This window comes from Quercus suber, unplaced genomic scaffold (assembly GCF_002906115.3).
Source record: "Quercus suber isolate HL8 unplaced genomic scaffold, Cork oak 2.0 scaffold_409, whole genome shotgun sequence".
Taxonomy (NCBI): Eukaryota; Viridiplantae; Streptophyta; class Magnoliopsida; order Fagales; family Fagaceae; genus Quercus; species Quercus suber.
Window position 1 is genome coordinate 648,582 of NW_027069860.1, and position 23,613 is coordinate 672,194.

The 23,613-nt window shown below is 32.6% G+C and overlaps 2 protein-coding genes across 2 annotated transcripts; both read left to right on the forward strand.

Annotated features, from left to right (window-relative positions):
* Positions 1–8,433: 8,433 nt before the first annotated feature.
* LOC112034237 (uncharacterized) lies at positions 8,434–12,905 on the forward strand. The gene is made up of 4 exons (XM_024067044.2): positions 8,434–8,942; positions 9,591–9,743; positions 12,169–12,258; positions 12,509–12,905. The coding sequence occupies exons 1-4, from the start codon at positions 8,460–8,462 to the stop codon at positions 12,617–12,619; spliced, it is 837 nt and encodes a 278-aa protein (XP_023922812.2). The 5' UTR covers positions 8,434–8,459; the 3' UTR covers positions 12,620–12,905.
* A 5,346-nt stretch (positions 12,906–18,251) lies between these two features.
* LOC112003278 (uncharacterized) lies at positions 18,252–23,376 on the forward strand. The gene is made up of 4 exons (XM_065761377.1): positions 18,252–18,868; positions 20,885–21,025; positions 22,562–22,642; positions 23,272–23,376. Exons 1-4 carry the CDS (start codon positions 18,338–18,340, stop codon positions 23,374–23,376), a joined length of 858 nt encoding a protein of 285 aa, XP_065617449.1. The 5' UTR covers positions 18,252–18,337.
* The last annotated feature ends 237 nt before the right edge of the window (positions 23,377–23,613 follow it).

The window sequence follows — 23,613 nt, forward strand, 5'->3', positions numbered from 1 at the left end:
CAATGGTCCCACCTTAAAGCTGACAACTGCAACTTTTGGTCAACAAACACCCAAAGGCGACAACTTGAATACGTAGACGGGGATAATTAGCCGACAGAACAGGCCAAGGAAGTTGAAGGGAATAATAGAACCGCTAACGAGTCTGACATAGCCTTACTTGGCCCCCACGCATAAGTATATAAAGAAATATCTTGTGCCCCACGATTACCCCTAATTAAGGGAAGTCCTATAAGAAAAGGACTTCGCAAAATACGCAATTAAAGAGGATATCTCCTACAAGGAAACATCTTCTTAACCAAGGCACAGATGTCAACCCTACCCGAGACTCTCACAAACCAAGGTACGCATAATTCACCTCATCTTTAGTACTCTAGAGTTGTGAAAAGTTCTCTAACTTAACTTTCGGAGGGTTTTTAGCTGGTACCATACCGGTACTCTCCTAGGGTTTTCTTTGTTATTGTTTCGCAGGTCTTGTTTTGAGCACGTAAATATTATGTGGTTTACTAACGATTTTCAGCATCATCAATTTATATTATTCATCATACTCTTGTCACATAAAAGTTTCTTTAATAAAAATTGGAGAACAAATAGTTCCATATATAAACATAATCATAATAAATTCTCGTTAATAACTACCATAGTTATCAAATTACATATTTAGAAGAAAAAAAATAGAGAAAAAATTATAATTTGTTGGACTTTCCTATGTGTTGCACGACTTACTAGCTAAACAAATTTTTTGACTTTTCGTTGACTTTATTTAAGATTATTACATAAGCTTTTGAAAACTCACATTTTTTTTTCATGTCATTATTTTAATATATATTTATTTAATTTTTAAAGTTACAAACAATGTTAAATGTATTAATTTAAATTGATTAGAAAATCTTTTTTTTTTTTTTTTTAAAAAAAAAAGAATTTTTAGAAGATGCATCATACGCCTCTACTCCAACGTCCCATAACTCCCTGAGTTCCTCGATTAAAGGTTGTAAGTACACATCTATGGCTACACCAGGTGAGGAAGGACCAGGAACAACTAGTGACAGTATCAAAGATGACCTTTTCATGCACATCCAAGGAGGGAGATTGTAGGGGACCAAAACAACCGGCCATGTACTGTGGCTGGTACTCAAAATGCCATACGGGTTGAACCCATCCGATGCTAATCCAAGTCTTACATTACGAGGCTCAGATGAAAAATCTATATAGTTAGTGTCAAACATTTTCCATGCTTCTGAGTCAGCGGGATGCCGCATTATCCCGTCATCAGTACGCCCAGTCGCATGCCACTTCATATATCCCGCTAAATCGGGTGACAGAAACAACCGTTGCAATCTTGGTTTCAAAGGGAACCACCGTAGCATCTTTGAAGCTTTCTTCTTCCCCTTACTAGATGATGCATTATTTGGTTCCCCAGAAGTTGTGTTCTGTTCTTTCCACCTAGACTCTCCACAAAATTTGCAAGCCTCTAGGTTAGCATCTTGCTTCCAAAACAACATACAGTCATTAATACAGGCATGAATCTTCTCATAACCCAAACCCAAATCTTTAATAATCTTCTTAGCCTCGTAACAATCTTTTGGCAATGTAGCATCCAAAGGAAGTAAGTCTTGCACAACTTGAAGCAAAAAAGTAAATGATTTGTTGGACCAACCACAAAGAGTCTTCAGCTGGTACAACACGACGACAGCTGAGAATATACTAAATTTTTTACATCCTTTGTATAAAAGTTTCTCCACATCTTCTATCATTTTGTAAAACTTTTTTGCATCATCGAAACAAGCATCACAATACAAAATTAAGTGTGCTAGAAAATTCTGTGTATGTTTAGCTAATTTGATCATTATTATTCATTTCTTTTGATTTGGTGCTTAGGACTTTGTTATAAATTCTCATATATTTATGATAGAGGAATTTTTGTAGCGTTGATAAACTCGTCCATATTAGGCAAAGGCGACGACCCTGATGAAGTTGTCAGCCTCACCAACACGACCATAGCCTGAGCGACAATAGGATAAGGTCAACGGTCCCACCTTAAAGCTGACAACTGCAACTTTTGGTCAACAAACACCCAAAGGTGACGACTTGAATACATAGACGGTGATAATTAGCCGACAGAACAAGCCAAGGAAGTTGAAGGGAATAATAGAACCGCTAACGAGTCTGACATGGCCTTACTTGGCCCCCACGCATAAGTATATAAAGAAATATCTTGTGCCCCACGATTACCCTTAATTAAGGGAAGTCCTATAAGAAAAGGACTTCGCAAAATATGCAATTAAAGAGGATATCTCCTACAAGGAAACATCTTCTTAACGAAGGCACAGATGTCAACCCTACCCGAGACTCTCACAAACCAAGGTACGCATAATTCACCCCATCTTTAGTACTCTAGAGTTGTGAAAAGTTCTCTAACTTAACTTTCGGAGGGTTTTTAGCTAGTACCATACCGGTACTCTCCTAGGGTTTTCTTTGTTGTTGTTTCGCAGGTCTTGTTTCGAGCACGTAAATATTGTGTGGTTTACTGACGATTTTCAGCATCATCAATTTATATTATTCATCATACTCTTGTCACATAAAAGTTTCTTTAATAAAAATTGGAGAACAAATAGTTCCATATATAAACATAATCATAATAAATTCTCGTTAATAACTACCATAGTTATCAAATTACATATTTAGAAGAAAAAAAAAAATAGATAAAAAATTATAATTTGTTGGACTTTCCTGTGTGTTGCACGACTTACTAGCTAAACAAATTTTTTGACTTTTCGTTGACTTTATTTAAGATTATTACATAAGCTTTTGAAAACTCACATTTTTTTTCATGTCATTATTTTAATATATATTTATTTAATTTTTAAAGTTACAAACAATGTTAAATGTATTAATTTAAATTGATTAGAAGATCTTATTTTTTTTTTTTTAAAAAAGACTATTAAGAACTCACTATATTTTTATAAGGGTAAATTGTAAATTATACCCCTAAGGTTTGGAGGTATTTGGATTTTACACCATAATATTTTTAATTTGGATTTTACCCTCTGAAGCTTGAGAATGTTTAGATTTTACACCTTAACATTTTAAAATTTGGATTTTATCTCTTAAATTTTAGGGGTGGATTTTACTCCCTAAAGTTTGGGGGCGTTTGAATTTTACATCTTAAAGTTTCAAAATTTTGAGGTGTAAAATTCAAAAAATCTCAAACTTTAGGAAGTAAAATCTAAATTCTAAAACGTTAGGGTATAAAATCCAAACACTCTCCAAACTTCAGGAGGTAAATTCCAAATTCTAAAACGTTGGAAGTGTAAAATCCAAATATCCGCAAACTTTAGGGGTATAATTTCTAATTTACCATTTTTATAAAGAGAAATGATATGGCCACAACATTTTTACAACAAATCTTAAGTGACAGGTTGTTACTAGTTGTTATTGTTGGGTTAAAAAAAAAATCTCATTCCTAAATTAGCACTTCTATTTTATTAAATAACCAAATACATTAAACCAATTTTGATTAAATTAGGTTTGATATTTTCAAACAAATTTCTAACTAAATTATGCATGTTCTTCTTTATAAATTCTCTGATTCGATTTTTCTTTTATAAATACTTATTAATTAAATATGTACAATATATTTTTTTTTTAATGAACTTTCCTATGTATGCACCTGTTGGTAACCAATTTAAATCATAAAGAGAATCTATAAACTTGTGGCACTGTCTGTAACAAGTGTGAGTGAAGTGTGGCTCAATGTATTGCTTTGGTGGTGCTTATGTGGCATACTTGGCACTTGGACACATTTGCATGTGATGTGTGTGATCAAATTTAGATGATTTTTTCCCATCCTTTTTTAGGTATTGAAATAAGATGAGATGCACTCAGATTATAACCTGGGAAATTCTTTTTTTTATACAGAAATAATAGCGACTAAAATCTCTTTTTTGAAGGATTATAAATTAATTTGAATTAACAGGAGCCAATTAAAATGACAATTTATGTTTTTTCTCTTACTATAGTCAAATACAATTTTGTATGAAATTCTTTTAGGAGGAAATTTCAAAATTGCTGTGTAGTTAGTGGTTTTGTTTTATCCTAAAGGTGAATTGCCTATAACTTAACAACAAACTCTTTCAAATAGGGTTAATTATCACCTTGAATATAGCATTAATTCCATACACGCTAATTTCAGATAATTGCTTCCAACTCATTTTTTTAACAATAACAAACATACTTGCAAACTCTCATAAACGTTAACAATATATGAATACCAACAAAATCTACCACGAAGGATCAGTATTACAATCACCTCCAAAAAACTATCTTAAATATCTATAAACTCTCAAATTTCACACTAACAAAATCTACTATCAACGATTTAGATTGCATTCAAACTCACAAACTTTTATGAACTTAACAAATATAAATTAACTCAACTCACCACTACACCCAAAGGTACTCTCATATTAGCACACAATGATAACTAAGACCTATGTAGACACTTTAGTTTATATCCCTTACAATTTAAGCTCTCGTTTCCCCAATAACGATATCACTAGAGGGCCTATACTGGTGAAGGGCGCCCTCGCCAAGAAAACTGTTTGATTAGAATGAGCTTTTAATGCATAAAAACCTACCTGAAACACTGTGCACCAGAACTGGAACTACTTTTTCTTTGTTAGCCTCAGGTTTATCTTTGTATTTTTATTTTGAGGTTCAAATTTTCTAAACTTTTTACCTTAATCTCACCTTTTACCTTTGTCTCTGTTTTTAAAGTTTTTTATAAATTTCTGAAACTATTTGGCAATGAAGGTTATTTAATCATTGGTCAGTTCATCATATTCATTACCCTCTTCATTAACAGTTTTAAGAGCCATAGATTTTCTCTTGCTATTTTGAAGCAAGGTGTGTTCATATGTTTGTAAGGATCCCCTAATTCATCTACCCTAATGGTGTATAGGTGTTTACTTTCTTCTAGGGGTGGCAGAATAAGCCTAAACTCATTTACCCGCCTAAACCCATTTGCCCACCCAAACCTATCCATTCTGATTGAACCCAAACCCACCAAATTATTAGTTGGGTTAAATGGGTATCAACCCAATTAGATCCAGTGATTATTGGGTTTTAACTAAAAACCCATTGAAACTCATTTAACCTAAAAACAATATTTTCAAATTCAACCCAACCCTTCCCATAATTTTTTTTTTTTTTTTTTTTTTTTTTAAACCAACCCTCAGCTCAGACGTTTCAGTTTTCATTTTCCTTAATTTTCTCGCCCTCCAAACACTTCTCTCTCTCTTGCTCTCTCTCTTTCTCTCTCTAGCTCTCACAAAGAACAATGAGGCACAACAAACACAGCACAGAGACCACCGAGTGTCGCTTCTTAGGAACCATATCTGCCTCTTTCATTCGAAACCTCCTTCCCAGCCAAAATTCTGATTTTCTCTCTTATCTCTTTCAATTCTTAGACTCTGAATTTTTGGTTTTTCCGACGCAGATCTCCGAGAGCTTTGCCCCGACCTTGGAGCGGTACTCCTTGACAAGTGACACATGCTCCTCGTTCTTGCACCCTTCTTCTTTTTGCTCGATCAAAGACACGATGCTCCAAGCGGTTCTGAGCAAGTTGATCACATTCTTGTAGGCCACCAATAGGAGGTTTTGCTGCTCCACGGTGAGCTTTGACACCAGCGTTGATCCAATGACCAGATTCTCCATGTACTGTACCAGTTCCTCGTAGCACTCGACTTGCTCCGCCAGCTTTGCCAGGGAATATTCTTGTTTGGTTACTAATGTATATTTTGATTGGTTGCTAAGAAAATACTGGAAATGAAAATGATGCTATTTTTATTTATTTATTTATATTGAACCAAAAAATAGGTCATTTAATGGTATTTTCACTTTAATGGCATTTTGGTAATTTTGATAATTGGGTAATTGGGTGAGTTGGGGTTTACCCATAATAATTGGGTTGTGTTGGATTTGGGTTAGAAGCAATTAGTTAAATGAGTTTAATGGATAAATGGGTTTTATATACCCAACCCAATTATGCTCCTCCCAAACCCACCCAAACCCAAACCCAAACCCACCCATTTGGAACCCTTACTTTCTTCAGTGGCTGTAACCTTAGGACAGATACACTCAGGTAGGGATCTCATGATCTTCTAAAAATCCTAGGTTCTTCTATGATTTCTCCTAGGTCAAATATGGAATTTACTATATCATTGAATTCTAGATAAAATTCATCAAAAGATTCATCTTTAGCCATTCTTATTTCTTCAAACTTAGAAGTCAACATCTAAAACTTGGAGGTTTTAACAACTTTTTTGCCTTCATGGAAGCAGCCTTAGATATCTCTACATTTGGAGATTCTCCCAAATTCCTTAAGTGAAACAGCCATGAAAATGACATTCAAGGTTTTACTATTAAAATTGGCCACAACCAACTGTTTTGTAGACCATTCGAACTTGGAATTTAGGGCTTGGTCCATCCTTGTTCTACAGAAAGCCACACATTTTCATTTAAAGACTTCAAAAAGGATTTAATACCCACTTTCTGGCATATGTAGTAATTTTTGTCCATGTATGGAAGGATACTATGAGAGTGACCAAGATCCATCGACATCGGGGGTATGGATCAACTTAGAAATTAATGTCTATGCTAGAGTTAATTATCTAGCTTGGATACTAATTGAGACATTACATTTACACCTCATTGATTAAATTAAATCAATTTAAAAAGAATTTAGTAAATTAACCAATTATGTTGATGAAAATATTTTTGGTTAATAAAGCCACAACAACAAATCATAATCTAAATTAAATTGCAGGAAAAGTAAAGCACACAAAGATTTGTTGACAACACGAAAAACTATAGTCGAAACATAAGGAAAAAAACACACTGAGGGATACCACCAACCCAAAAGAAAATTTGAGTATTAGAGTCAAAGTTTACAACTGAAATAGACCCATATTTTTAGTCACTATCTACGGTAAAACTTACAATATGACCGCATATTGCTTCAAGCACTTTTGAACTCTTTTAATATGAATTTTTCTGCACGAATTGTGTCCCTGACTCCAATAATTGCCTTGAAGATTTCTTCACAAGAACTATCTATAGATGAATTGTGGCTTCAACAATTGATCACCAATCCTTAATGGAACATTCTTCAAATGAATTTTCTTGATCTTTGGTTTGTGGTGATACAGAGAGAACTAGGGTTTTGAAATTTCAAAGCAATTTATAACCTTTCTCACTTTTGTTTTAGTCGACTATAATTGGCTCTCATATACTATTCCATGTAGGACTCAAATTCCCACTTGATAGTTGACTTAATGGGCCTATGAGAAAATCAGGATTATCGATTTTCAATTGGTTGAGACTTGATCGAGAATTAATCCAAAGGCATATCTCAATTGATCAAGAGTTTGTCGTGATGCAATTAAGATTCCAAAGATTGCAAAGACTTGAATTGATTCTTGGACTTTGATAAATTGCTTTGAAGTGAATTTATAACATAAATGAGGCTATATAATGTAAGAGACTCTCTAGGAAGAAGAGATGGGAAAAATCTGTAGAGAACACATTGTAGCAACAAAAGCTGAAATTGTATCCAAGTCTAAAAGAACTAAATTCAAGAATCATTCTCCTCGGACTTCGCCGAGGAAGGATTTTCTTGCTTTAAACTTGTCTTTCTTTGCTGTCTTAATATCTCTGATCCATTGTGCGCGTTGCCTGATTTATTGAAACCTAGCTTTTAAGCCTACTCTCTACAAATTCATTGTGGGGCTCTTTGGGCCTTAACCCATTCATCATTTGGGCTTATGAGCCAAAAAAAAAATTAAAAAAATTGTCCTTACATTTAGAATCACAGTTAATTAGACAATTTAAGCATGCTACTAATTATATATATATATATATATATATATGCAAGACAACAGCCTGGTCTTCCTCGTACGTGTAACACATTCTTTCTAGTACACAGTCTTGAAAATGATGCCTTGCCCGTTAATTACAGAGACTTCAGTTCAAAGCAGTAAATGATACCTTACTTAACTCCTAAAAGGCAATTTGTGTGGGTCATAGCTATTTCCAATTCATGACCAAGATTAAGTATTGGTTTCCTTAATAGTTAATGCTACAATGCTTTAGCCTCCTAATTTATGAAAGTTACATTTAGAATCACAGTTAATTAGACAATTTAAGCATGCTACTAATTATATATACATATACACACACACATATATATATATATATGCAAGACAGCAGCCTGGTCTTCCTCGTACGTGTAACACATTCTTTCTAGTACAGAGTCTTGAAAATGATGCCTTGCCCGTTAATTACAGAGACTTCAGTTAAAAGCAGTAAATGATACCTTACTTAACTCCTAAAAGGCAATTTGTGTGGGTCATAGCTATTTCCAATTCATGACCAAGATTAAGTATTGGTTTCCTTAATAGTTGATGCTACAATGCTTTAGCCTCCTAATTTATGAAAGCACACACCATTCTTCCATGGAATCCACACTTTTCCTCCGTTCTAGCCCCCTGGCCAGTTTGCCCATACGCATCTCTTCCCCTCTGAGTGCTACAAGGTTAACCAACCCTAATTTCAGCTCTAACCATTCCTCTCTTTCACTACCTAACAGTTCTTACCAACGTCCACTTAGGCATGCCTTCAGTCCCATTGTTTGTGCAGTAAATAGGTTCCCAACACCATCAACGAATGATGAAAGTGACAGCAAAATTGTTAGAGGAACCGTAGGGGCGTCTCTGGTATTGGCATGTGTTGTTGGTATCATCAGTTGCGGTTGTATGATGAGTCCAAAAGCCAATGCAATTTCTCCGTCGAAGCCACAAGCTTTATCTACCCCGACACTTATGTTAAAGCCAGCGGATACAGTAGTAGAGTCCAAAAAAAAGCCTCCAAACGTTGAATCCCTTAAGGTATCATTTTCTTCTCTCTTTAGCTGCTTCTATTATGAAGCCGGGCTTCAGCTTGTGCTTCTACATGCTTAATAATGTACACGAAGAAATTCTTTAGGGCATTGTTACATCCAATTCTGGCCTCAATTTAAAAATGAAGCTAGAATCCTCTTCATTTCAAGTCAAATTTATTTTGTGTTAAAGCTATTAAACCATTTAAATTGTTTTTAACTCCTAAGTTACCAAAAAAAAAAAAAAAAACTGAAGACCTAGCCTTGGAGTGCATCTATGTCAACAAAAGAATGATCAAAAGTCAAAACTTAGTCAAAGTCTTTTCTTAACAGAGACAATTGTCTTCATGTAGATATCTCTACCTTTTGATAGTTCGGCCTTTCTCTTCAATTTTGACTATTAAAAATAAGTATTGCTTATATTTGAAGCACCCTTAGCGAGTGAAAATCCTATACTTGTGATGAAAAATATATATATTGTAATTTGAATCCAACATTATGTAATTCCATTCACAGTTTTTAATTTGTACACCTAGCACCTAGCGTGCCTAATCTTACATAAAATTTTCAACTATGTCTTGATACCAACTGAGCTAGAGCTGATTTCAGATTGTCTTATTGTTTATGATTTTTCTTTTTCTTCACAACTATGTTGCAGAGACAGGCCAAGATGCTAGCAAAATGCGGACGTGATGAGGAAGTATTGAAGCCACTGCGAAAGGCACTGAAGGACATTGAGACCAGAGATTCAGAATATGGGGAACCTAATTACCAAGTGGAGATGGCATTGGTTGAAGTTCTCATATATCTGGTATGACACAAAACAAAATTCACCTTAAAACATTTAAATAATGAAGTGAAAAATCCATTTTAAACCACTACATGTTTTATAGAGTAAAATTATTTAATGTAAAACCACTCTGGAGACCCAATTCCATAAACAATTCACAATAAGAATGTAGTTACAATTAACTAATTACAAAACCATTGTACAACTGAAGTCTTTTTTCTACCTTTTGATAAAACCCCACTTGCCTTCCTACCACAATTACCCCAAAACATTTGAAATATTATTAAATGATTTTACTTCACAAACTACTCATTTGCGTGAACCAAAACCTCTGGCGCTCTGAGAAACCTACTTGAGAATTTGCAATTGTGAAACTCATTGGATAAAATTATTTGTGGCTAAATTCTCTTCTCAAGGATTTTACGATCGGAGAGGATTGGAAGACAAGCAAGGTTGTTAAAATTGGAATCTTACATAGAATCGTAGAAAGTAGGTGGGATCATAGATCGTAAAATCAGATCGTGGATCGCAAGATCCTATATTATTTGAGAAAAATACAAAAAATACACATTGGTATGTTAAATAATCACATAAATTATACATTCCTTCATAAAAAACTAAAAATTATTCGCATCTATTTGATGTAATTACCATACATCATTACATCTATTTGTAAACATCATTTAAAGAGGCCAAAAATCTCAAAACATGATACTCTATCTCTCTACATTAAAATAGCAAAACTTGGTCTATTCGGATGTTATTTTTTATTTAAGTCCAACTGAACCTTCTGTCAAGTTAAAGAAGATTACAAGAAACTGAGATCATTTGGGATCGTCAAAATCGTACGATCATACCTTTCTTGAACGATTGCAAAGATTCTTGAAAGATCTGGATCGTTTTGGATAGGTGAGATTGTAAAATCTCGGGATCGTAGGATCCAAATCGGGATTTTGACAACCATAAACAAGAATGGGTTCACAGGGTTTTTCTTTAGGTTTTGGTACTCGGCTTCCTTCTTTGGAGATTAGGGTTTGAGATATTACATAATTATTCTAGGCAATGATTTAGACCCCCCAAAACTTTGAATTTTATGTCTAATTCACTTCTAGGCTAAACTAACAATTAAAGCCAAGTGAAAGTATTTTTAGGCAAATGAACTAAGCATGACAAACAAGCATTGCATGGATAAGTTAAATAAGCAATTACATAAGCAGTAAAGTAAAGCAGTAAATAAAGAGAAGCAAACTCTCCACGAAACAATCTACTACATACACACACACAACAATAAGCCCTCCAAACCTAATGCTACTCTAATACTTGAGTCCTCCAAGCTCCTGCTCTGCAACCAACTGTATCAAGTCGTTTCTCTAACTTAGGCATTGGATCTGCAACCAAGCACCAATTGTACCTTCGAGCTACCATGGCTAAAATTGACAAGCTCCAATGGTTCCTTAGGGTCCAAACAACACTAACAGCACTAAAGTGATGATGGGTGTGTAGGATCTAATCTCCTCTCAAGGATTTGGTTATGTAGTGAGAGAACAATGTAGAGAATTAATAGTGTTTAGCTCTCACAACAATGGGTACAATTGTCTCAACTCTCTAGTGGGTGCTTAGGGTAAAATTAGTGGGAAATGGGGTATATATAAGAGCTGGTACAACAGTGGATCTAAATGACTGATTTTTCTACTATACTGGCAGTTTTGTGAGTGCAAATTGGTGGTGTCTCACGAGTTTTTATGCGCAACTGATTTTTTTAAGTTGTGAGATACCACTTTGTAGGCGCCAATGTCCTTACAGTGTCCTTTAAGTTTGTACTTCTAACAGCACTTCATTGAACTTCTAAACCTAACCCAATTACAAAAAATAGCCCACAAATAAAAAAAAAAAATTAAGCTTGAATTACAATCAAATTTTATACGGAATAAAGCCAACACAATTACAAATAAATTACAACTTAACAAGGTTAATAGTGTGTATACATATGTGTAGGGTTTGGACTAGAATTTGTCATGAAACCGATTGTTGAAAATAAAATATTAGAATTTCTCACAATAGGATTCAAGTTGACCAAGAGTCTATAGAGACTCTTCAACTTTAGTCTTCATTACCCAACGTACTAAAACCCAATAATTATAAATAAATTTGTCATGAAATTAGCCATATCTAAAGGAAGATATTTATCCCTTTGGCTTCCCTTTGTAATGGAAGTCAGATTCCTAACAATAGAAAAACAGTAATTGCTTTGCTTTGTACAATAATAACTATAAATTGTTGATATTGGTTCTACTTCTAACCATCCACCACGGCTATCATGTCAATGCCATAGTGAAATTCTGCAATAAAATAATGTGGAACAGTGATAGTGTACCCTATGACTTTACATGCACAATCTGCATCAGTCAAATTCTCTGTTCACATCGTTCATGTCTGCTTTATATAGGGAAGATATGAAGAAGCCATAAAATGCAAATGTCTCAATCTCTCAAAATCGTCGTCTATCAAATCAGATGCTCGAGTTCCTCTTTACAAGGTTCGTAAATTTCATTTTATCAAGAATATTATAAAATAATTAGAAAAAACAGTTACTACTAAAAAAGAGAATTTTTAAATTGTCTGGCTATGGCTGCTCCCACAGTCCCGGTCACTTCGTAGTTTGAAAAATGAAGACTTCAATATTTAATAATTAAAAAAGAAAAAAATAGCATGGCAATTGACCAAGTAATCAAAACCATGGTTCTCTTATTTGCGACATGATGGTTCTTTTATTTCTGCTCTTACAGGGTATTATATATACTATGTTGGATGAAAAGGAAAATGCAATGACATGGTGGAAAAAATTCGCAAGGATTGTTAAAGTTGAATCAGAATTACCCCTTTTTCCTCCCAATTAGCTCACCTTATTTTTTCATATATGCAAAGTGAGCAGAACCGTAGCAAGTTGGGAGCAGCAAGAAAAGCGTTTTGGATATTTCATTGCGTTTCTTTTTGAAAAAAAAAAATGCACTAATTTCTCTGTATAATTATATAATTTCTTTTTATTTTTAAAGAAAAAGTACAAATGACCATCAGAGGCAGAGCTATAGGGACCATGGCCTCCCTTGACCTTTCGAAAATTTCATTTATAACTTTAACAAAATGATAAATTAAATTATACCTAAATTATATGTAAATTAACTTATGATCAGCCCCTCTAAAATTTGAGAGGAAAAAAAAAATTATTAGTTTAATACTTTAATACCTTATTATATATATATATATATATATTTTTTTTTTTTTTTCTTTCCTCAAGTCTTAAAATTTGTTAAAATAAACCCAAAATATATATTAATTTGTCGTCCGCTCTTCTACGCTCCCGCCTCTAGTTAAGGATCAGCTAGCAGTGTGGTATCCGTGTCTCTCTCTTTCTATCTCTCTGGTTTGCTTTTGTTTTTGCCGAAATCTCTCTGTAAGATTAGTGGCTTGTACCACTTTGCATCTTGCACCTCCTTATTGTTCTACTGTTTTATATTATGTTTAAAATATAGCACTAGTTTACTATCTGTTTCTTGATTAGATAGAGGTTTAAGTAATTAAATTGTGTTATTATATATATATATATATTTATTATTTGATTGCACATAAAGACTAATTCGCACTTTTTTTAATGAAAAAATTGGTTATGAAATTAATTTATAAAATTTAATATTCTATTTATTTTTAAAATTTGATACAATTTTAATGGGGGAAACCATCCACAATTGGCACATATTTTAATAGAAAAAAAAAATGTTCAAGATTTGAAACCTACCGCTCAATCCTAATCCCTCTATCCAAAATTCTAAATTTCAAATGTTGGACCCATTTCAAGGCTCAATGATGTGAACCTAAAAAAAGAGACATTACCTTTTTCGGACAATATTGTTTAACTGTGTATACAAAAAACGAACTGCTTAAAAATTTAGTTCATGATTAATTATTTTATCTTTCTAAAAAAAAGATTAATTATTTTATAAATGGTTTTAACACCATCTAGCACATACAATTTTATTGAGTTCAAGTTAATTTATTTAATAATTTTTTTTATTTGATTGTGTTATATCTAGCTTGGCCCCTTTGAAAAAAAAAAAAAAACTTTTAACTCTGCCTCTTATGACTATAATGCATAGAGGAAGCATAATTTAATATTAACATTACGAATAATGGTTAAAAATTAGAAGGTAAGATTATGATATGTTGTGCATTTGTATTAGAATCTCGTTCCTTCTTTTGTATGAGTATGTTTGTTTCTCACAAAAATAAAAATATAAAAATAATGGAGTCTTGGTCCTTACTATTCTGGGGAGAGGTTTGTTCATATGTTTGTAAAAATCCCATTAATTCTTCAACCTAATGGTGTCTAGATCCTTACTTTCTTTAATGGATATAATATTAGGACTAAAACACTCGGGTAGGGATCTCATGATCTTCTAACGATACTTGGTTCCCCTGTGATTTCTCCTATGTTAAATGTGAAATTGACTATATTATTAATATTTTCATAATTAATATATATATATATATATATAAAAGTAGAGAACTCGTATGGAAGTGCATGAGATTCTACCAAGTGGCACATTCTATGCAAAGAGAATTGAAATATTCTCAAGTGCCACACCAGAGATAAAAACAAATTAAATATTGACTTTTCGTTTTATTTGGTTCAATGTTTTAAGACTTTTCATCCCTTACACATACACACAAAATTTTTTGCACTTTAATTCACCATTTTCACTTCTTACACTTCTACCATTTATATATATATATATATATAATATACTTACATATAGCCCTTCGTGCCATCCCATGTTAATATATATAGACCAAAAACGATGTCATTTACTTTCAATCTTTTGACGATGTATCATTTGCTTCATGTTTCAAGACTTTTCATCCCTCACACATACATACAAAACTCTTTGAATTTTAATTCACCATTTTCACTTCTTGCACTTCTACTCCTTTATATATATATATATATATATACACACACTTACACATAGCCCTTCGTGCTATCTCATGTTAAATACACATAGACCAAAAATAATTTTATTTACCTTCAATTTTTTGATGACATCTACCTAGCTCTAACATTTTTGTTTCATCTAATCTTAACCGGTATGAGTTGGCTACAGTCAAGGAAGGGGAGCTTGAATTTTGTATTGAGTGACAACGGCAATTACGATTTTGATGTTATGGTCGGACGTTGTCGATTTGTGGGTTTTGTAAATGACGTGATTGAATGTGGTGTTAGGGATGTGTATTTTGTTTTAGAATTAAGGAGAAAGAGAAAGACACATTCTATATATATCAACTTTTATTCTATAATATTTCTCCAAAGTTGTATTTTTTTTTTTAATTTTATATTTCTCATTCCTTTAATTGAATAATTATAATGGATATGTGTGTGCAATTTATAATTGTTACTTTTTATAATAAACTTATTACCAATAAAATTCTATAACAATTATGCTATAATATATATACAACATATTCTAAAACTATCTTACATAAGATATTATAATATTTCAAGGCTTTTCATCTCTCACACATACACACAAAATCCTTTGCATTTTAATTCACCATTTTCACTTCTTACACTTCTATAACAATTATGCTATGATACATATACAACATATTCCGAAACCATCTTACATAAGATATTATAATGTTTCAAGACTTTTCATCTCTCACACATACACACAAAACTTTTTACATTTTAATTCACCATTTTCATTTCTTACACTTCTACTCCTTTATATATATATATATATATATACCTACACATAGCCTTTCGTGCCATCTCATGTTAAATACACATAGACCAAAAGCGATGTCATTTACCTTTAATCTTTTGATGATGTATCATTTGGTTCATGTTTCAAGATTTTTCATCCCTCACACTTACACACAAAACTCTTTACATTTTAATTCACCATTTTGACTTCTTGCACTTCTACCCATTTACACACACACACACACACACACACACACACATAGCCCTTCGTGTCATCTCATGTCAAATACACATAAACCAAAAACAATGTCATTTACCTTCAATCTTTCGACGACATCTACCTAGCTCTAACATTGTTGTTTCATCTAATCCTAACCAGTATGAGTTGGCTACAGTTAAGAAATGGGAGTTTGAATTTTATATTGAATGACAACGGCAATTATGATTTTGATGTTAAGGTCAGACGTTGTGGATTCATGGGTTTTGTAAATAACGTAATTGAATGTGGGTGTTAGGGATGTGTATTTTGTTTTAGAATTAAAGAGAAAGAGAAAGACACATTCTATATATATCAACTTTTATTCTATAATATTTTTCCAAAGTTGTAATTTTTGTTTTAATATTTCTCATTCTTTCATTTGAATAATTATAATGGATATGTGTGTGCAATTTATCATTGTTACTTTTTATGATAAACTTATTATGAATAAAATTCTATAACAATTATGCTATAATACATATACAACATATTCCAAAACCATCTTATATAAGATTTTATAATATTATTTCTATATTGCACAGGAAACTTACTAGTACTTATTAAAGGATTCATCTTCAGCCATTCTCATTTTTTGAAACTTAAAGTTAGCATCTGAAGCTTGGAGCCTTTAACAACTTTTGTGCATTAAAGAGTGGTCTCTAATATTGACCAAGCAACCTTAGCTATCTCCACGTTGGAGCACCTCATAATTAAATTCCTCATGTCAAACAGCTACGAAAATGCCATTCAAGGCTTTACCATTCAAATTCGCCACAACCAGCTATTCTGTAAACCATTCTGCAGTAGGAGTAGAGGTCTACTCTTCTAATATGCGCAATTATTTCTATCAAAATACGAAGGGATACTAAACGAGTGATAGTGATCCACTGACATCAAGGGTCGAGGATGAACTTAAGAATAAATGCCCAACCTAGTGTTAATCTAGCTTGAATATCAACTGAGAAGTTACAGTTACACCTCGTTAATTAAATTAAATCAATCTAAGCCAAATTAGTTAATCAACCAATTATGATGATGAATGGATTTCCGGTCTATCAAGCCACAATAACAAATTGCAATATAAATTGATGTTTAGGAAAAGTAAAGCACACAAAGTTTTGTTGACTATTTGGAAAACATATGAGCAGTTAATATAATATATAGACACATTTAACTCAAAAGACTTAAAAACCTAATGAGTATGAGTTCAACTATATTATATTGACTATTTATTCTTCATATCACTATTCAATGTGAAATTTTACTCACATGTTTATACCCAACACTCAAATTCTTTTTATAAAAAAAAAAAAAAAATCTCACCTGATAGCCGACTAAATGGGCCTATAAGAGAATTATGATTTTTTGTTCTCAGTTGATTAAGACATGGTTGAGAGTCAATTGAAAATCACATCACAATTGATCAAGAGTTGATCGAGATGTAGGTTTTTTTTTTTTTTTTTTTTGGGTTTTAGGTTTGGAAGAGAAGGGTCTTGGGTGGTTGATTTTAAGGGCCAAGTTGGTGAAATCATTGGGTTCAGAGAGGGGCAACCACCCAACCATGCCCAATCTGAACCCTCTTTTTGAAACTCCAGAGACTCCAAAGACTACAAAACTTGAGCTGATTCTTGGACTTTGACATGCATTTAAATTTTCATTGTTATAACTCAAATAAGCATTACGTTGTCATGAATTTACCAACAATAACCTTAGACTTTTTCAGGCATCTTTAAGATAGTATGATAGGCTTGAAGAACGGAGTTTTTTTTTTGTTTCCCTAGTAAATTTTATTGTCTTCAAGCAAGGCATTACACAAAGAGATTAAATCTATAATGATGTGGTGAAAAATCTAATTTTTTAAAAATAAATCTAACCACACCCAATCAATTAATATCCATCTGAAAATTCAATTCAATTGAGAGTTTATTCAGATGTTATTAGATGTAATAGGATGTATTGAGTTTTAAACAAAAAACTAATATGACAAACTCTTATTAGATTGTATAAAATATGAATTTTGCACTTCATCCTTACCAAATTTGTACTCTTATACTAAATGCCAACCCTGCCATTAGTGAATGTTCCTCAAAAAACACGTTGAAAGAGAACTTGTAAAGAGAAAGATTGGTGATGAAAATTGTGTGAGAAAGTGAGCGTTGGATATTCACAGAGGGGGAGAAAGAGAACTTGCACCGCAATTTTAGCTTGGAAAAGGAGATAAAAAATGATTCTGATAACAATCTTGCTAGGTGGGTAAAGAAACAGATGCATCTTCAGGCATCTTTTAAGGCTCTATGAGAAACTTGTCCCTCTCATACACAAAAAGCAAGAACTAAAGCAAGACTAGATCCATCTTGCAGGTATTAGTAACACGTTCGTTCTAGTACATAGACTTGAAAGTGATACCTTGCCCGTTAATTACTGAGACTTCAGTTCAAAGCATGTAATGATACCTTACTTAAACTCCTAAAAGGCAAATTGTCTGGGTCATGGCTATTTCCAATTCGTATAAAATATATTCAACACTGTGTGTTAACTGTTAATAACCATGACCCTTCCAATGCTAGCCTCCTAGTTCCTGAAAGCACACACAGTTCTATGGAATCCACACTTTTCCTGCGCTATAATCCCCTGCCTAGCATGCCCCTACACATCTCTTCCCCTCTGAGTGCTACAAGGTTAACCAACCCTAATTTTAGCTCTAACCATTCTTCTCTTTTACTACCTAACAGTTCCTACCAGCGACCACTTAGGCATGCCTTCGGTCCCGTTGTTTGTGCCATTAATAGATTTCCAGAACCTTCAACAAATGAAGAAGCTGGTGGTGACAACAAAATTGTAAGAGGGGCCGTAGGGGTGTCTCTTGTATTGGCATGTGTTCTTGGTGTCATCAGTAGAGGTTGTACGATGAGTCCAAAAGCCAATGCGATTGCGAGTACTCTTACAAATCAGCGAAGATCTTCATCTTTCCAGAAACTACCTATTATCTACCCAGCGGGTGGAAAGGTCGCACTGCAATCCCTTTTCGATACTACTGTATACGTGTCTTCACGTCTAGCCGAGCCCAGTAAGTTCAGGCCGTGGAGCACTATTAAAAGGCCTTCAGCAAAAGACGTTAAATCCATTCAGGTCTCGTTCTCTTCTCTATATCTATTCCGGTATATCACGTCTGATAACACCAAAAAGTACCAATTAATTAAGCTATCTACAAGACTCTGGAGAATTATTACATACTCTAGGAGTATGTGATAATTTCCCCAAGACTCTAGGCATGTAGCCGAGCTTGTGCTCGTGCTTCTATATGCTTAATGTACACAGAAGTTCTGTATAGTGTTGCTTTTTTGGGCCTCAATTTCATCAAATTAAAAATGAAGCGTAAATGACCTTAACCAACCCATATTCTTTCAACTCAAAGAACCTATAAGCCATTTTGGATGGTTATATATATATATATACACACATATGTTGAATCAATATAAATGGTTGAATTTTATAAGAACTATTTTACGTTCATATTTTAATCCGTTTATATAACATTTATGTTACGTTTGAAAGTTTTGATTCATATAATCGTTTGTAACTATAAGAAATATTTTGATTTTTTATGCAAACCCAAAAAAAAAAAAAGAAAGGAGTTTCCCAACTCATTTTCAAAATCACAACCTAGTAAATTGAGTCATTTTCAAAAAGATAATTTCTATCAAAACAGCCTAATCATTAAATTTTGTTTTGCTTCTCAGTTGCTCTAATTAGTTATGGTATATAAGATAAATTAAATTAGTAGCCACCCTTAAAAATAACTACCCGTATCATTGTATTAACAAAAAATAAAAATAAAAAACTACCCATATCATTGTTATACAAATAAGAAGAAATGTGACCACCGGGTAAATTGAGTCAGATAATACCTGTCCATACTTTAAGGGTATATTTGATAGACTGCAATAGACGTTGCAATGTAATAGTTATTCTTATGGTTTAGTTATTCTTTAGTTTTGTTATATTTTTATTACACGGAATAATCATTCTTTATGAATAGCTATTATTCAAAATGAGAAATAATTTTTCATCTTTAAAATGTTGTATTAGCTATTTCTTAGTAAATGCGATAATTTTAAAGCTTAATATATTTCCAAATAAAAAAATTTCCATATACATCTAACAATTATAAAAATAAAAAATCATAAAAAATAACACATATTTCTTTTAAATTTAAAAATAACAAATTTCAAAGAGATATAATTGTATGAGTAAGAAATTTCCTAAAATAAATGTTAAATTTCATTCTAATGTTATAACTTACCACCAAACAAAGGAATAGGTTTAGTTGTTACATTACAACACATTTTATTCATAATAATAAGTATTACAATTCCTATTGTAATTTTCATTCAGTATATCAAATGTATCCTAAGTGTATAGAAGAACATGGGAGCCTCAATTTAACCCCTAAGAGAAAGTTTGATGAATTTCTGTAGTAATATTTCTAATTAGTTTCCAAAAGAAGAAGAATAAAGAGGAAACAAGGGACGTGATTAATTAGGGTAAAAGTTAATATAGTAAAAAATAAATAAACATTTAAACTTTTTATTACCTTTTTTTTTACCATCTTTACATCTCACAAAAAATGGTAAAAACTTATCTTTATAAAGACTAATGTCCTAATTTAAGAAAAGATTCTTATATCTATACTTTTTGAAGTTCGGTCTTTGTCTTCAATTTTGACTGTTAAAGAGTTGATTACATTTGAAATATCGTGAGTATAAATCCTATTTTTGTAAAAGGTAGTATACAATACACAAATTTTCCAATTTTTATGAGATTAGAATGTGATTTGGAGGAGTAATTGGTAGACAGTTTTACTGTCTTTCTTTTTCTTTTTCTTTTTCTGTTTTCGTTTTTTGTTTTTTGTTTTTTTCTTTTAAGAGTGTATAAATCCTATTCTTGTGATAATTTTTTTTTTTTTTTTTTAAATCTTGTAATTTGTATCCAACATTGTATTCCTAACACAAAATATTTGTACACCTAGCACATCGCCTAATGCATATGGTTTTCAACCATGTCATGATACCAACCGAGCTAGGGTTGTTAGCCAGATTATCTTATGGTGAATGATTTATCTTTTTCTTCATGACAATGTTGTAGACAGAGGCAATGCAGCTAATAAAATCTGGAAAGGGTGATCAAATAGTGAAGGAGTTCCGAGAGGCATATAAGGCTGTTCAGGGTGATCCGGAGCCTGAATTCAATGTGGAGATGGCATTGGTTGAAGTTCTCATGTGTTTGGTATGACATAAAAGTTCTCCACACTTCTAAAACATAAGAACATCAAACTTCAATTTCAAAATTTTACAAAATAGTGAATTTAATCACTTAATTATAATTTTTATAAAAAAATTACAATTAACAATAGAAAAACAGTATTTGCTCTGCCTTGTATAATAACTACTAGACACTGTAGATATAGATTCTAGCTATGCTGAATGATTTCCTGTGCACAATCTGCGTGGGAAAAAAAAGTGTGGCACTTTCATATTTTAGTCTTCTTTCTTTTCGTTGAAGTTAACTTTGAAATTCATAGGTAGGAAGAAATCAGTACGAACTTTTTTTTATAGCAGCCTAAGAATCCTCATTTAGAACTGTAATTTCATTTTGACATTGTTAATTTGTTTGTTTAGACCCCTTAAAGCAGATTATTTAATCTAATCTATTAGCCAAGTAATTATTTAGGTTAATTATTCTGATCTAAGTTAAATAATAATAAATCATATCATGCGAAGCAGCGGAAAGTAAATTATACCATGATATAATAACCTAGGAAAAGTAATAAAACTAACAGTTTCAAGGTAAAAACCAAGAGATGATTTGACTTTAGCTATCCTCAAGGTAAAGCAAATTTACTATAAGATAAACGAAATTTTTACAATCAGATTTAGCCCTAAATCTATTACTAAACTTACTGACACGACCACATGCAAGCTCCAAATCCATAAACTCCTTCTCTTCTTAGACTTATTGCAACACAAGTACTCACACTTGTGACTTTGAGTTCCCATTCAAAGGTTTTGAATCACCTTCAATTGTTGATCGTTATAGTAGCAACTAGGTTCTATCAATGCTTGATTGTAGGTCTTGCTCCGGTAGATGCTTGTGTAGTTAGAAGGTACAACACCTCTCAGATCTCACAAGGAATAACACACATAAGTCTTTCAAAGGTTTTCAAAACGTAACTAGAGTTTCCCTTTTATATGTTGACAAGTTGGATTGAAACCCTAAATGTTTTCATGGTCTTGGGCCTTGTTTTAAAATTCTGCAGAATCTAATTTTTGTGATTCTCGATCGGTCAAATCTAATTTTCGATTGATCGAGCTTGGCAGATTCTTAACTCTCTTTTCTACAGTTAGCTCGAACTTGAAGCTTGAAACACACATCTTTGATCAATGCCTAACACATAGACTAGACATGTTTTGTTCTCAGTTTGCTAACACATACAAAATAGAATTCTAAACATTTAATCTTAAATCTTTAAAACTTAACTGACATGATTGCTAAATCTAATATCTTTATGTTTATTTTATGAACACTATCTGTGACATATAATCGCATTCATTATCTTTCCCAAGACAAAAGTGCAAGAAAGCAGAAGCTAGGCGGGTTTAATCGTAGCTAATGGTTAAAAAAATGGATGAATAAAAATTGAAAGGACCAAAAAAAAAAGTTTCATTGCTTTAGGTAGACCTGATCATTTGGGCAAATTGGCCATCGCCATGCATTCTTCTTATCTTTATTGGTTGTTCATAACGTTAATGCCTATATATACAGGGCAAATATGAAGAAGCCTTAAAATGCAACTGTCTCAAGAGTCCGAAAGTCCCAGCAGATGGTCGAGTTCCTCTTTACAAGGTTCGTAAATTTTTGTTTGTTTGTTTAGAATTCTGTATATTCAGATTATTTAACCAAACTAATTAACTAAGTAGATACTTAGATTTATTATTCAGATTTAGGTTAAACACAAACAATTATGTCACTAAGTGCAGAAAAGTAAAGAAAACAACTATATGATGATCACCAATGAAACTGCCTAGTTTTAAGGTAAAAAAGTTAGGGAGAATTTAACCTAGCTATTTTTAAGGTAAACAAATTCACTATGATAGAATGGAATTTTACCTCTTGAAAAACTTACTCACATGACCATGTACAACTCCAAATCTATGGACTCTTCTATCTGAATTTGTCGCACATAAACACCCACGTTTGTAACTCTGAAATCTCATTCAAAACTTTAAATCATCAGTTATGTATAATCTTGTAGTAGCAACTTCAAATCTATTAGTTCTAAAGATGTATAAATAGAATTCTGATAGTGACTTTGAAAGGAGAAGTCATAGTACCTTTTAGATCTCATAAGAGCACCTCCAAAGTCATAGCAAAACGTGACTTAGAGTTTCTTTTAAATACTAGGAGAATTAGATCTGAAACCCTAATCACTTAATGGGCTTAATGAGTTGTTGGGCTTTAATTACATTTTGCAGAATCCATCTTTCAATCGGTCAAACTTGTTTTCTAAATTGGTCGAGCTTGGCATGTTTCGAATTTTGGAACCTGTAGCTTCATTTTTCTTATATCCTGACTTGTAACATCTTGAACATTATCTAATAAACCCTATAGACTCTAAGAACCATATTTAGGCAAGTTTATACTCACAGTTTGTTAATTGTTCTAAACTTTTAGAACCTAACAATCTCCCCATTTAACAATTTGTGACAAAACTTACATACAAAATGAAATGCTCAAATATAAGAATAACCCAATTACAATAAAATACCCAGATACATCACAAATTCCAATTTAATACTTCTAACCCAAAAGTTGCA